General features: G+C 41.8%; 1 protein-coding gene across 1 annotated transcript in view; it reads left to right on the top strand.

Moving 5' to 3' along the window:
* Nucleotides 1-2,356: 2,356 nt before the first annotated feature.
* The window catches only part of slc6a5 (solute carrier family 6 member 5), a gene marked incomplete at both ends in the record, with an annotated part of 22,022 nt that continues 9,938 nt past the window's right edge, over nt 2,357-14,440 (top strand). Inside the window, 10 exons of the mRNA XM_080843583.1 lie at nt 2,357-2,827; nt 3,953-4,097; nt 4,795-4,926; nt 5,109-5,282; nt 6,091-6,241; nt 6,633-6,765; nt 7,642-7,776; nt 9,894-9,997; nt 12,564-12,688; nt 14,199-14,311. Of these exons, the coding sequence (XP_080699709.1) occupies nt 2,357-2,827; nt 3,953-4,097; nt 4,795-4,926; nt 5,109-5,282; nt 6,091-6,241; nt 6,633-6,765; nt 7,642-7,776; nt 9,894-9,997; nt 12,564-12,688; nt 14,199-14,311 (1,683 nt within the window). The remainder of the gene's footprint in view (nt 2,828-3,952; nt 4,098-4,794; nt 4,927-5,108; nt 5,283-6,090; nt 6,242-6,632; nt 6,766-7,641; nt 7,777-9,893; nt 9,998-12,563; nt 12,689-14,198; nt 14,312-14,440) is intronic.

The following is a 14,440-nucleotide window of genomic DNA, read 5'->3' on the forward strand; positions in this document are numbered from 1 at the left end:
ATTATTCTCTGTTGACAAAGTAATTAAATCCGGAGCGCGGAGCTAATCCCGCCGCCGACAGCCTTATCACTGCCGCGCGCAGATTTATGAGCGTCGCCAGTGCAGCGTGCGTTTCAGGTGATTACTACCGGGGTAAAAAGGATCCAAGCAGCCCCTATAGAATGTCTCAGCTAATAAGACGGAGGTTAAGAGCTACTCATTCAGACCAAAAGAGTCGACAAAAAAGTTAAACCTCCATGCATTGAAATTATGAGAAGTAGTCTACTAACAGGCAATTGTTTTACTGGCTATAGCATTGCGCATTGCAGAGGTGTGTGAAATCTAGCATTCTACCTTCATGTCGCGTAGTCTGTGGAGCTATGTCGTTAGTCCGCAGACCCGAGTTTAAAATAGAACAGCACGTTTTACTCGCTTGCGTAAAAGTTTAACAAATGAGTAGTCGTTCATACAGACCTCGCCCACTTTTCGGATTTGATCAACTTGGATGTCCGTGACGCAAACAGACACGTAGCCTTGAGTTTATGGCTCGTGTGCGCACGAACACTGGAGCACTCTTCACGTTGTAGATTGAGATTATAGTGAACTCGCCAATGTGTTTCAAATGTTTAAACAAATCATGCAATAATTAAAACTAGCCAACAATAACTCACAAACTTAAGTTGAAATAAAAACTACCCATGCGATCATAAAAAGCCGTAAATGCATAGAATACTGTATAGTATACCTTACATATCACATCGCTCTTTTACATAAAACATTCTAAAGCAGTCCCAAAACAGAGTAGTAGCCTACAACTGTATACGATAGGCATCGATAGCCTAAAATATGTACAAAATAGCCGGGGCAAAAATCTACATTATAAAACAGAGTTAACATTATATCAGTTATTTCCTGCCTTGTGAGGCTTGTTTTTGCTTAGTCTAAGTATATATACTTGCGCATCTTCCAAAACGAACGACAGATGAGCATCTATAGCCTACATATTCCCGCGGGACAAGTTTATTAATCAGGCGCGAACGAATGCGTCCCAAACACGCAGGCTCGAGTTTGCGTGTGACACGAGCCCACGTCTTCGCCGGTTGCCCCTTTAAAAATCAGAATTCAAGGCCAATGATTTATCAAACTCCTATTATCAAGAACATGTCACGCGAAGGGCACCTTGCATGCACTGACGCAAACCCGAGCTTTCACACAGCGATATAGAAAGCTTTGCACTTTGCACAGCCAAATTCAGTCTGCCTACACAGTCTGTGTACAGCTGTTTTTTCTGCCTTTGACCTGTCTACCTGCACTCTGCACACATGGTGAGTACACTATGCTATTTAACCATTTCTTTTTAAATAATGACGTTATGGGTGAGAACAGCTCAGTCACACATTATCTTTATTTGGGGATTTGTTTTAAGGACGACTTCAGCCGTAATCAGGTAACGAATTGCTCGTGGGAGAGAACTGTCCATGGTGCTGATGTGTTTTTAGTTATTCACCGCGGAATCTCTTGGACAAAACTTTAGAGACCCGCTTCTTTTGCACGTTCCTATTCTTTAACGGATTTTACAGTATTTTGGTGTTTTCCAGAGGAGCCAAAGCAACGTCCTCGTATTAGGCAACTTCACTTTTTATGCAGCATTATTATCTTAATCTTATTTTTATGCAAGATTTGTTTTTACATATTTGGATTCAGACATATATAAGACGAATGTGAAATATGAAGTGCTGTTTAAACACTGAAGTGTTATTTCACTTCTAATCGAAGTTAAATGTACGCCAGCTGCACTTTTTTTTGTTGAAGGTTTCGCCACAATTACAACGCGTTCTATCCTCTTGGGCCACACACACATATAATTGCTTGTGTAATTTTCCATGTTTGTACCGAGCATGCACTCTACGGTGCAGTAATACTGGGACTGAAGCGTGCCGCGGGGGAGTGCGTCTCGCCCGGGCCCGGCAGCTTGTCTAGTGCCCATAAAATCAGGGGATGTGCTGCGTTGAATGACAGCGGGGAAATGAGGCGTAAAATTAAAGAATCTTTCTGTAATGGTAAAAGCTAGGGCCAAACAGCGACCGATCGTGAGCTGAAAACCAAAGAACCGCAGCAAACACGGGAGAAGGGGTTTTAAACACGAGGAAAAAACAACGATTGTGAGACGAGAAAATGCAATTTGTTCAGTTATTGTTCAAATGTTATGGTGATTCAGCATTGGTCACGAATTTAGCCTATTCATTGAGCTAGAACTTTTTGACTGAACTGGTCATATTTTTTTTACTCTGCATTGTATGCTTTTTTTTGTTTTTTTGAAATATCAGCCTATTAATTACTAGGTCTATTGTTTTAGGATTTCTCCGATCAAAAAGATATGTTGAGACAACCTGCAAACAGTCCCGCTGGGTTTGGCTCACCGTACCAGCCGGAGGTGGCGGTTGGAGTTACAACCAACAAACCAGAGAATGGCCATAACCTACCTTCCGACTCCTCGCATCCGGCGCCACAGCCACCGCCGGCCAACGAAAGGAAAACTATCTGCCCAGCAGAACATAAACCTGGGGAAACGGATTCCAATAAGGTCTATGGGACGTTTAAAAACGCGGCACCACCGGTGCCCGTTAATTCTGCTCTCCACATGGATTCCGGTGGTTCGGCGCCGACTCAGACGGATGGTACACCCGTTCACGGGAGAGCTATGCCCGATGCCATGGCTAATCAAGGTGCCATGAGAAGCACTATGGATCAAAACAATGCCACCGGCAATTGGACCACTATGAGCCAGACCACCATCATCCTGGGCACAGATGGCAATACGTCTGTTATGCCTGGCACAGTAACAGGGGTAAGTTGTTGTAAATTAACGTTGAATTGAAGGGGGGGGGGGGGGGGGGGTATTCAGTTATCCAGATGTTGTGTTATGTATATAGGAAAAGCCTCTAGGACCAGAACGAAAGTGTTTGAGTCCGTGTTTTATATGTTCTGCATTGCGTTCTAGGAGGTTATTGCACAGCATTCGTATTGGGATTTGTGTCATGCTTCTCACTGGTTGTGCGCAGCCGTAATAAGGTTCCGCTGCGTTGTGCTATCTCAGCACATTTGGAGTAGCTCTACTACATGTTCTAATACGATGTCCCTTCAATTTACGCGATACTGTTTTTTTTTCTACTGACACTGTATTCGTGAAAGCTCACTGGTTTGCAAACGGTTTGGTAGATTTCTTTGTTGTGGTTGCCACTATTCTCCCCGTTAGCCTATAAGAGCACCTTTGTTTGCCTTATGAACACGAAAAAGAATTGTCCTGCTGAGACAAAGACACCTGGCTTTTATCGAATAACTAACCGTTTGGTGTGTGTACTGTAGTATTGAACTGGACGGTATTCACATTAAGAAAATGGTTGTAAGCTAGGAAAAATGTAAAGACACGCATTTTGTATTGTATTACACTGTAAGTTACACTTTTTGTTTATCGAATTTTGTTTCATGCTTTCAAATTGCCTCCCGGTAGCCTAGTCCAGTCCAGGTGAAGGTTTGCGCTGAGTTTCTGGTTCCCCAACAGGGATCAGTTTCGGTGGGCCAGTTGTGCTGGTGGATAGTGCATTACATAAGGCTGCAGTATCTTATTGAACAATTCTCATGTGGCCGTTTCAGTCCAAATTAACAGTTATCCGTTTCACATGTTGACGCTTCTATGAGCAAATCTTGGTAACAAATGTATTTTACCGTCTTCTTATGCCGAGAAATGTTACAAATATGATGTTCTTAACTGCTGTGTATTATGCTGACTTGCGTATTTCGCATGAAGGAATGCTGGGTATGCAGCCTTTGGGTAGGATCATGCCTACTGGCACTCTGAGATTCTTCTGAATGAAGAGAGCGTTACAAATAAAAATGAATTATTATTATTATTATTATTATTATTATTATTATTATTATTATTAGTGAAATCAACTGTTTCCCCTAGGAGGATGACGATGATGACGATAGTGGCGATGAGAATAAGGCCAGGGGAAACTGGTCTAGTAAAATGGATTTCATCCTGTCTATGGTTGGCTATGCAGTGGGCTTGGGAAATGTCTGGAGATTTCCCTACCTTGCTTTCCAGAACGGAGGAGGTAAGGGAAGCCAGCAGGACATTCGTGGCTACAACTGGAAACGCGAATAAATTGTGTAATGTAGTACTGCATACAAGATGGACCACATAAGCCAAAAGTGTACCCATGGGTGGAACGAAAGTCATGATTATAAACGCCAAGTTTGAAAACACATATTCTGACCTGCCTTTGAACACCTTGCACATCTGACCGTATGAAACACCTACTGTATCGTAATGTCCTTTTATGGCATCAGGAATATGGTTAAAATGAGTTATATTCGTTCCAAAAATGCATTTGAATGCAAACTTTGCTTTAGTTTTTGCTGACCATGATGTCCCACAATGATGGTATTATAAAATATTTGAATTGTATTGTATTATTATTATTATGTTTATTTAATTGTTGTTATTTATTATTATGTGTATTTATTAGTGTTGTTATTATATCTATTGACAATTATTAAATCGTCAAATACATTTTTTTGACGCGGCAATACCAGTTTACTACCTTTTAAATGAAAGATTGAGATTAATTTGTTTTGGGGATTCATTATGGATTTACAGCAATGCAGTTCACTGCTGTGTCTATAGTCCTGTATGCTGTATGTCCAAATATGCTAAACATTTTCACAAACGAAGTTTTTCAAGCTTATAGTTTCAGTCTAGTACGCCATTCGATTTGTTTGTTTTTTTCAGTATCTTTTGTCTCCATATAGGTGCTTTTTTGATACCGTACTTGACAATGTTGTGCATCGCTGGAATTCCGATATTTTTATTGGAGGTAGCCATAGGTCAATTTTCCAGTCAAGGCCCGGTGTCTGTATGGAAAGCCATCCCAGCACTGCAAGGTAAACTGCATTCCCACTGTCTGAAAAGTTTTCTTTCCCAAGTTGAATGTTATCTCAACTCCTCACTAGGAAAAAAATAAAACTGAAATACACCCAATCTGTGAGTGTTAATGATTAATGGCAGTGGACGTTGTATCTGCTTAAGAGTAATTAATATATCTCGTCTCATTCGTTTATTTTAGGTTGCGGGATTGCCATGTTGATAATATCTGTCTTGATAGCCATATACTATAACATTATAATGTGCTGGACACTGTACTACCTGTTCGCTTCGTTGAAGGGCTCACTGCCATGGGCTACTTGTAAGAACGAGTGGAACACCGTGGACTGTAAAGACAAAGACATGCTGCTATTAGGTAAGGATGAGCGGCGCGTTTTTTTCCTTTACTAATACGCAATGCGCAACCTGTCCTCACACACCTCTGGGCTTACACTAACCTTCTTACACTGACACACTGTAACCTGCAATTTGTCTGGCTGAGTTTTGTACAGATTTTTCTAAGAGGTAGAAACACGTTGCTAAGCCATAAACACACATGATTGTATAATATTGTATATTTGATCTGATGGCACTGTCTTTTTAAGATGCAAAGTTGGCCCAATTTAAAGGAAGTATTATAGTAGAGTATATTGCCTATATTTATTTCTCAATCAGTTTTACAGTAACGGTTGGGGATACAAAAGTAGGATAGTCTACCACACGTTTAGCATAAATATTAGCAAATGTATGATGTGTGGACTCAAAATATATGTTGATGTTCGTAATAATGCGTCATCTATCGAAATTAATCGAAAAAGTTTCGTTTTAAATTAAGCAAATCAGCAAAGGCATATATATTTTGTTTCAGTGAATTCAGCAGAAAAAATGCTTGCTTGACAAATTTACTGTAAGACGTTCCTGCACTGCCGCAGTGTGTTTGATCGCCCCCCTCTGGCCTTACTGGGTATTTCTATGTGTACAGCCTTCATAATTTCCTGTTTAGAAATGCGGCATTTATTTCAGAGCAGTTTCGGAAAGCAATACAATTGTAATTATTTGAAAAGCACTGTTGTGTTCAGCATGTCCAGCTGTTTTATCTGTAAACCTGTTTTTGTGAGCTATTTTAATGAGCTGTCCTGTTTAAAATAGACATTGCCTTACTTGTGGGTGTCTCGTTGTGACAGATACGTGTATCCTTCGGGATAGGAACATTACATCTATAAAGAACTCCACGTATTGCCTGTCTGCTAATACCATGGGCAATCTGAGCAGACTTTTAAACATGACAGGCAATGAGAACCATACATATGTAAGTCCCAGCGAGGAATACTTCAAGTAAGTGAATCAATCAAGTAAGTGAATCAGTCAAAACTGTTTAGTGGAATGTAGCCAGGAGTTTAAAAATAAATAAATAAATAAATAAATAGGGCCTAATAGAGGCACTTTTAGGGAATGGTAATATGTTTGACCAAAGTAGGCCTAACCTACAACCTATGTGATTTTGCATGGTTTGCCAGCATTTTGCATGAAGCATACTACAGAAAATAACCTAGGCAACCCTTTCAGTAAACCAAGTAGGCGGAAATCTGTAGGCCTTCATGTTAAAAATACGTCGTTGTAGCCCGAATAACTCAGGGCTCTATGAAGAAAATACGTTAAATGTTTTGCCATATTGAATATCTACCACTAATGCCCCACAAGCTGACTATCAATTGTCTTTAATCAGGTACAATGTGCTGCACATTTCCAAAGGAATTGAGTTTCCGGGTGATATCCGTTGGCCTCTGGCCCTGAGCCTGTTTCTGGCGTGGGTCATAGTTTACTTCTCTCTGGCTAAGGGGATTAAGTCATCAGGAAAGGTAAGTCAGCGGTTCACATTCTTGTTTTCTGTAGACTACTGATGGAATAGTGTGTACTGATTCATCCCTGACATTCTGGCGGCCTTTAGGCACACACACTTTATAACAGGCCTAAAGGAAATTAAGCCTTTAATCACCCTATTCAACGTATGGCCAAACTCTGCAGCCTGGGCAATGCGCACCAACAGATAACGTGATCAGAGGAGCGCAGGGACTGGAGTGACAGAAAAAGTAGACAATGGCTCCATCTAGTGGATTGTTACACACATTGCAGATCTGATCATATGGTTTGTTTCGCAACTGCAGGACCAGATAGAGAAGGCTAATGCAATCCCTATAATTTGGAGAGACTACTACATCACAAAGTTTTCTTAAAAAAAGCATAGATAGATAAATAGTACCAACTTCTTATGATGTACATTACATGATCCTATATTATGCTTCACTTCTAAATTAAAGATGCAGTAAGTACTGGACAAAAATGTAAAAGCTTCTGGACGTGTAAATGATGATGGTGAATGTAAGTGTTGGATGTAGCTAAAGGCACGATAGCAGGGTTCCTCAATCATACTGTGCCATTTACACACTCTCTGTTTTAACCCTTGTCAGGGGTCTGTCTGGGTCCTCTGAATTTTCAACAAATGCAGAAGATACAGACATAATCATCAACTATTATCCTTCAGATATACACCATCATTGTATGTCTAAAAGCATTTGAACTTTTCATCACAGAAATCACAGACTGCACCATGAGTCACGTTTCTCAAATACAGCAGCATTGGCATGTTTCCATGTGCAGGTGGTGTACTTCACTGAGTGTGTGTGTGTGTGTGTGTGTGTGTGTGTGTGTGTGTGTGTGTGTGTTTCAATGTGCAGGTGGTGTACTTCACTGCCACGTTCCCCTACGTGGTCCTGGTCATCCTGCTCATCAGGGGCATCACTCTGCCTGGGGCGTACGATGGAATCATGTACTTCATAACGCCCAAGTGGGAGAAGCTCATCGATGCAAAGGTAGATACCAGTGTTTTATTATTATATAGATACCAGTGTTTTATTATTATAAAGATACCAGTATGTTATTATTATATAGATACCAGTGTTTTATTATTATATAGATACCAGTGTTTTATTACTATATAGATACCAGTGTTTTATTATTATATAGATACCAGTGTGTTATTTAAGCAATAAGGTTCGAGAGGCAGTACGGTATCGTCAATAATGTACTTGTTCGAGGGAGTTGTTAGGCCCGACGCGCAGCGGAGGGCCGGCAAACCCTCGAACAAGTACATTATTGACGATACCGTACTGACTCGAGTACCTTATTGCTTTTATAACACGGTTGCCAGCGACTTTATAAATATTAAGTACAATTAAAGTAAACAGTAAGCTGCCTTTCAGCACAAAAAAAGTTGTAGACACCAAACGTTGTGTATCGCATTTCAGTAGCCAAGAGAAAATAGTCCCCCTTTGTGTGGCTGTTGCTATGCAACAGACAAATAGCATTGGGAACTTAACGTCTGTTAGACCTAGCACAAAAGCTACGTGTGTTTCAAATGGGTTTTTGGTCTAAGCGCTAAAAGTCAACTACAAATAATATTCGAGACTTTCAGTAAAGACTTTCAATACTCTGCAACATTGGCGTAGCACAGAAACAACTAACCGAGTCAATTTAGACATATAAAAAGTCGTGTAGATAGCTTAATTCACATGAAACATTCCCCACTACATTAGCCACAACACGCCGCCATCTTGGATAGATATTTCCTTTTGAGTGCGTAATGATATGGAACGCTCAGGTAGATGAAAACAGGTCGTACAGTTACTATACCGTAGAATATAGCACACCCCGGAACTAACTCTCAGAATGGTGGATTCCATCTACCCGTGTTATAATTCCATCTACCCGTGTTATAATATTATATAGATACCAGTGTGTTATTATTATATAGATACCAGTGTTTTATTATTATATAGATACCAGTGTGTTATTATTATATAGATACCAGTGTTTTATTATTATATAGATACCAGTGTTGTATGCTTATATAGATACCAGTGTTTTATTATTATATAGATACCAGTGTTGTATGCCTATATAGATACCAGCGTCTTATTATTATATAGATACCAGTGTTTTATTATTATATAGATACCAGTGTTTTATTATTATATAGATACCAGTGTTGTATGCCTATATAGATACCAGTGTTTTATTATTATATAGATACCAGTGTTTTATTATTATATAGATACCAGTGTTGTATGCCTATATAGATACCAGCGTCTTATTGTTATATAGATACCAGTGTTTTATTATTATATAGATACCAGTGTTGTATGCCTATATGATACCAGTGTTTTATTATTATATAGATACCAGTGTTTTATGCTTATATAGATACCAGTGTGTTATTATTATATAGATACCAGTGTTTTATTTTTATATAGATACCAGTGTTTTATGCTTATATAGATACCAGTGTGTTATTATTATATAGATACCGGTGTTGTATGCTTATATAGATACCAGTGTGTTATTATTATATAGCTACCAGTGTTATCGAGATATAATAGTATATTTGTTACATACTGTATATTATTATTTTATATAAGCTGTTCATAAAATAACACTTTTCCTACATAGCACCATGAACCAGCCTTTACATACAGTACGAGATACACATATTACTTACCGTCGTGCAGCTGTGGCATAGAAACCCTTCAGCAGAGACATGGGTGCATTTGCATAAGTGGGGGTTGACTAGTGGTGTGTTCACTGAAATGTCCATTCCATGAAGGGTCTTATATAATAATAATAATAATAATAATAATAATAATAATAATAATAATAATAAGGGTCTTATATGGTCCTGAATGATCTTATATGGTATTGAAGAGTCTTATATGGCCTTGTACTATAATGACTAATCTGTTTGCTTCCACTTCAATAAGAAAGGGCACCTTGTTGTTAATAAGGGCAGGTGTAACAGCCCCTCCTTGCCCTGCCCATCCCTCCATGTACCCCTCTGTGGTGCTGGGGTTTCCCCTGTGTGGGCGGCTAGTAGTGATGTCTCCTTCTTCTCTCTGTGAGCACTGCTGCATAAGCTCCCTTGCGCCCTCTGCAGGTTTGGAAGGATGCTGCAACCCAGATTTTCTTCTCGTTGTCGGCGGCCTGGGGTGGACTCATCACTCTCTCCTCCTACAACAAGTTCCACAATAACTGCTACAGGTAACTTAAGTCCTACAACAAGTTCCACAATAACTGCTATAGGTAACTTAAGTCCTCAGTAGGCTTACTGCTACAGGTAACTTAAGTCCTACAACAAGTTCCACAATAACTGCTATAGGTAACTTAAGTCCTCAGTAGCCTATTATCTTTTCTTCCCTATGGCTGCTTGTAAAGCTTTGCTTTGTTATCGCAGATCAGGAAATAGCTTTCCATCTTTGGTTACTGTACTTTGGCCAGGGGGTATCTTTGGTGTCTCAGGGGCTATCTGGGGTCTCAGGGGGTATCTTTGCCGTCTCAGGGGGTATCTTTGGGGTCTCAGGGGGTATCTTTGCCGTATCAGCCCAGAGGGTATCTTTGGGGTCTCAGAGGGTATCTTTGGGGTCTCAGAGGGTATCTTTGGGGTCTCAGAGGGTATCTTTGGGGTCTCAGGGGGTATCTTTGGGGTCTCAGGGGGTATCTTTGGGGTCTCAGGGGGTATCTTTGGGGTCTCAGAGGGTATCTTTGGGGTCTCAGGGGGTATCTTTGGGGTCTCAGAGGGTATCTTTGGGGTCTCAGGGGGTATCTTTGGGGTCTCAGAGGGTATCTTTGGGGTCTCAGAGGGTATCTTTGGGGTCTCAGGGGGTATCTTTGCCGTATCAGAGGGTATCTTTGGGGTCTCAGAGGGTATCTTTGGGGTCTCAGGGGGTATCTTTGCCGTATCAGAGGGTATCTTTGGGGTCTCAGAGGGTATCTTTGGGGTCTCAGGGGGTATCTTTGGGGTCTCAGGGGGTATCTTTGGGGTCTCAGGGGGTATCTTTGGGGTCTCAGGCCAGGGGGTATCTTTGCCGTATCAGCCCAGGGGGTATCTCTGCGGTCTCAGGGCAGGGGGTGTCTTTGGGGTCTCAGGGGGTATCTTTGGGGTCTTAGGGCAGGGGGTGTCTTTGGGGTCTCAGGGGGTATCTCTGCCGTCTCAGGGGGTATCTCTGCGGTCTCAGGGCAGGGGGTATCTCTGCCGTCTCAGGGCCGGGGCAAGTGCTTGATAATAAGATGGGCTTGTATTTATCTGAATGACCTGCACTTTGGTTTAAATCCCTCTGCCAGCATCACTTCTTTTAGTAAATCTACAATAGAAAAAGTCTCTCTGTCTATGTCTACATTCACCCAGTTCCTTTCAGAAGGAAAAACAAGCCGCTCCATTTTCATACCTGACTGGCTGTGTGTTCTTTCAGTGAGCTCAGAAAATACTGACCTCTTTAGTACACAGACACAAATACTGACCGAACCAGTAGTACACAGACACAAATACTGACCGAACCAGTAGTACACAGACACAAATACTGACCCTAGTACACAGACACAAATACTGACCCTACCAGTAGTATACAGACACGAATACTGACCCTAAGAGTAGTATACAGACATGAATACTGACCCTCAGAGTAGTATACAGACACAAATACTGACCCTAGTTCACAGACACAAATACTGACCCTAAGAGTAGTATACAGACACAAATACTGACCCTAAGAGTAGTCTACAGACACAAATACAGACCCAACCAGTAGTACACAGACACAAATACTGACCCAACCAGTAGTACACAGACACAAATACTGACCCTAAGAGTAGTACACAGACACAAATACTGACCCTAAGAGTAGTACACAGACACAAATACTGACCCAACCAGTAGTACACAGACACAAATACTGACCCTACCAGTAGTACTCAGACACAATTACTGACCCTAAGAGTAGTGTACAGACACAAATACAGACCCAACCAGTAGTACACAGACACAAATACTGACCCTACCAGTAGTTAACAGACACAAATACTGACCCAACCAGTAGTACACAGACACAAATACTGACCCTAGTTCACAGACACAAATACTGACCCAACCAGTAGTACACAGACACAAATACTGACCCAACCAGTAGTACACAGACACAAATACTGACCCTAAGAGTAGTACACAGACACAAATACTGACCCTACCAGTAGTACTCAGTACAGTATATGCAAGTTAAGAGTGTAGTTCCTCCTTGGACCACTAGAGGGCACTAGTTATCAATATAAACAGAAATCACCTTGGCCCAGTTAAAAACATCCCAATCACCAGACACAGGAATATAGGACGTCAGACTTGTGTGGGTTCATTTTATCCATGCCACTTAGAGCCTGAAAATTCCAAAAATGGACTATTTCGAGCAGAGTTACAGATGTTGCTGCTTTGTGATATTTGGTTTGAATAATTATCAAAGTTTGGCTGGTTTAGTTTCTAATTCCTTGGGCGAGTTTCAGAGCCCTTAGTGGATATCTCTGCAGGGTATCTCTATCTATAGTTCCGTCAGAAGAGTGTGGAATGGCATCCATGTATGACTTCCTCTTCCTCCTCTCCTCAGGGACACCATCATAGTGACCTGCACCAACAGTGCCACGAGTATATTTGCTTCTCTTCTCTTCTCTTCTCTTCTCTTCTCTTCTCTTCTCTTCTCTTCTCTTCTCTTCTCTTCTCTTCTCTTCTCTTCTCTTCTCTTCTCTTCTTAACCCTAACCCTAACCCTTCCTCCTCCCATCCTCAGGGACACCATCATAGTGACCTGCACCAACAGTGCCACGAGTATATTCGCAGGCTTCGTCATCTTCTCTGTCATCGGCTTCATGGCCCACGAGCTGAAGGTGCCGATAGACAAGGTGGCCGATGAAGGTAACCAAAGGCATGTGTGTGTGACGTGTGTGAGATGTAGGTAACCAAAGGCATCTGTGTGTGACGTGTGAGGGATGTAGGTAACCAAAGGCATGTGGTTGTGTGACGTGTGTGACGTGTGTGAGATGTGGGTAACCAAAGGCATGTGTGTGTGTCGTGTGTGACGTGTGTGACGTGTGTGAGATGTAGGTTACCAAAGGCATGTGGTTGTGTGACGTGTGTGACGTGTGAGGGATGTAGGTAACCAAAGGCATGTGTGTGTGTCGTGTGTGACGTTTGTGAGATGAAGGTAACCAAAGGCATGTGTGTGTGACGTGTGTGAGATGAAGGTAACCAAAGGCATGTGTGTGTGACGTGTGTGAGATGAAGGTAACCAAAGGCATCTGTGTGTGACGTGTGTGAGATGAAGGTAACCAAAGGCATGTGTGTGTGTCGTGTGTGACGTGTGTGAGATGAAGGTAACCAAAGGCATCTGTGTGTGACGTGTGTGAGATGAAGGTAACCAAAGGCATCTGTGTGTGACGTGTGTGAGATGTAGGTTACCAAAGGCATCTGTGTGTGACGTGTGTGAGATGTAGGTAACCAAAGGCATTTACATTTACATTTAGTCATCTAGCAGACACTTTTGTCCAAAGCGGCGTACGAGGGAGAGAACAATCAAGCTAGGAGCATTAGAACCCTGGTGTAACGATAAATACTACTTTACATAGGAAAATAAAAATAAACAAAATAAAACTAAATAGAAAGAATGTGACTGCTGTAAGTGCAAGTTAAGCACTTGCCGAAGTGCCAGTTTAGGAAGGGAGGTGCTTGTGTGAAGAGTTGGGTCTTCAAAAGCTTCTTGAAGGTAGAGAGGGACGCCCCTGCTCTGTTAGTGCTAGGCAGATCGTTCCACCAACGTGGAACTACAAATGAGAAAAGTCTGGATTGCCTAACTTGCACAAAGGCATCTGTGTATGACGTGTGTGACTTCTGAGATGTAGGTTTTATCAGTAGTTCCAGAAGAGTTTCAGTTATTTACAGATCATGAATCATATAACCCATATGGCGCAAAGCCACAGTTTGCAAACACAATCAAGCTGTATCAAGGCTTAATCAAGTGTTTCTGCCAGTGTGTGTGTGTGTGTGTGTGTGTGTGTGTGTGTGTGTGTGTGTGTGTGTGTGTGCTCAGTGTGAATGGCCTCGTGTGGCGTGATCACACTGCATGTGACAGACCTCTTGTGCCTTGAAATAGAAATTAAGTGTCAGAGTTGTGAGACCCGGCGAGAGCAAATTATAGACGGCCAGCATGGGTACATTACACAGGCATTACGTGGGCATTACATGGGCATTACATGGGCATTACATGGGCATTACATGGGCATTACACAGAGTCAGTGTTGATCATAGTGCCAGGGAATTTTTACGGTTGGATGTTATAGACGTGTGTGTGTTCTAACGGTTGGATGTTATAGACATGTGTGTGTTCTGTGTGTGTGTGTGTGTGTGTGTGTTCTGTGACTCCCTCCAGGTCCTGGCATAGCCTTTGTGGTTTACCCAGAAGCCCTCACCAGACTGCCCCTGTCGCCCTTCTGGGCCATCATCTTCTTCCTCATGCTGCTCACGCTGGGCCTGGATACCATGGTAACCGCATCCTTGTGTGTGTGTGTGTGCTTGTGTGCTTGTGTGGGTATGGTAACTGCAGACTAGTGTGTGTGCTTGTGTGTACGCTCATGCGTATGTGTGGGTATGGAAACTGCAGACTTGTGTGTG

Source organism: Sprattus sprattus, assembly GCF_963457725.1.
Source record: "Sprattus sprattus genome assembly, chromosome: 8".
In the NCBI taxonomy this organism is placed as follows: domain Eukaryota; kingdom Metazoa; phylum Chordata; class Actinopteri; order Clupeiformes; family Clupeidae; genus Sprattus; species Sprattus sprattus.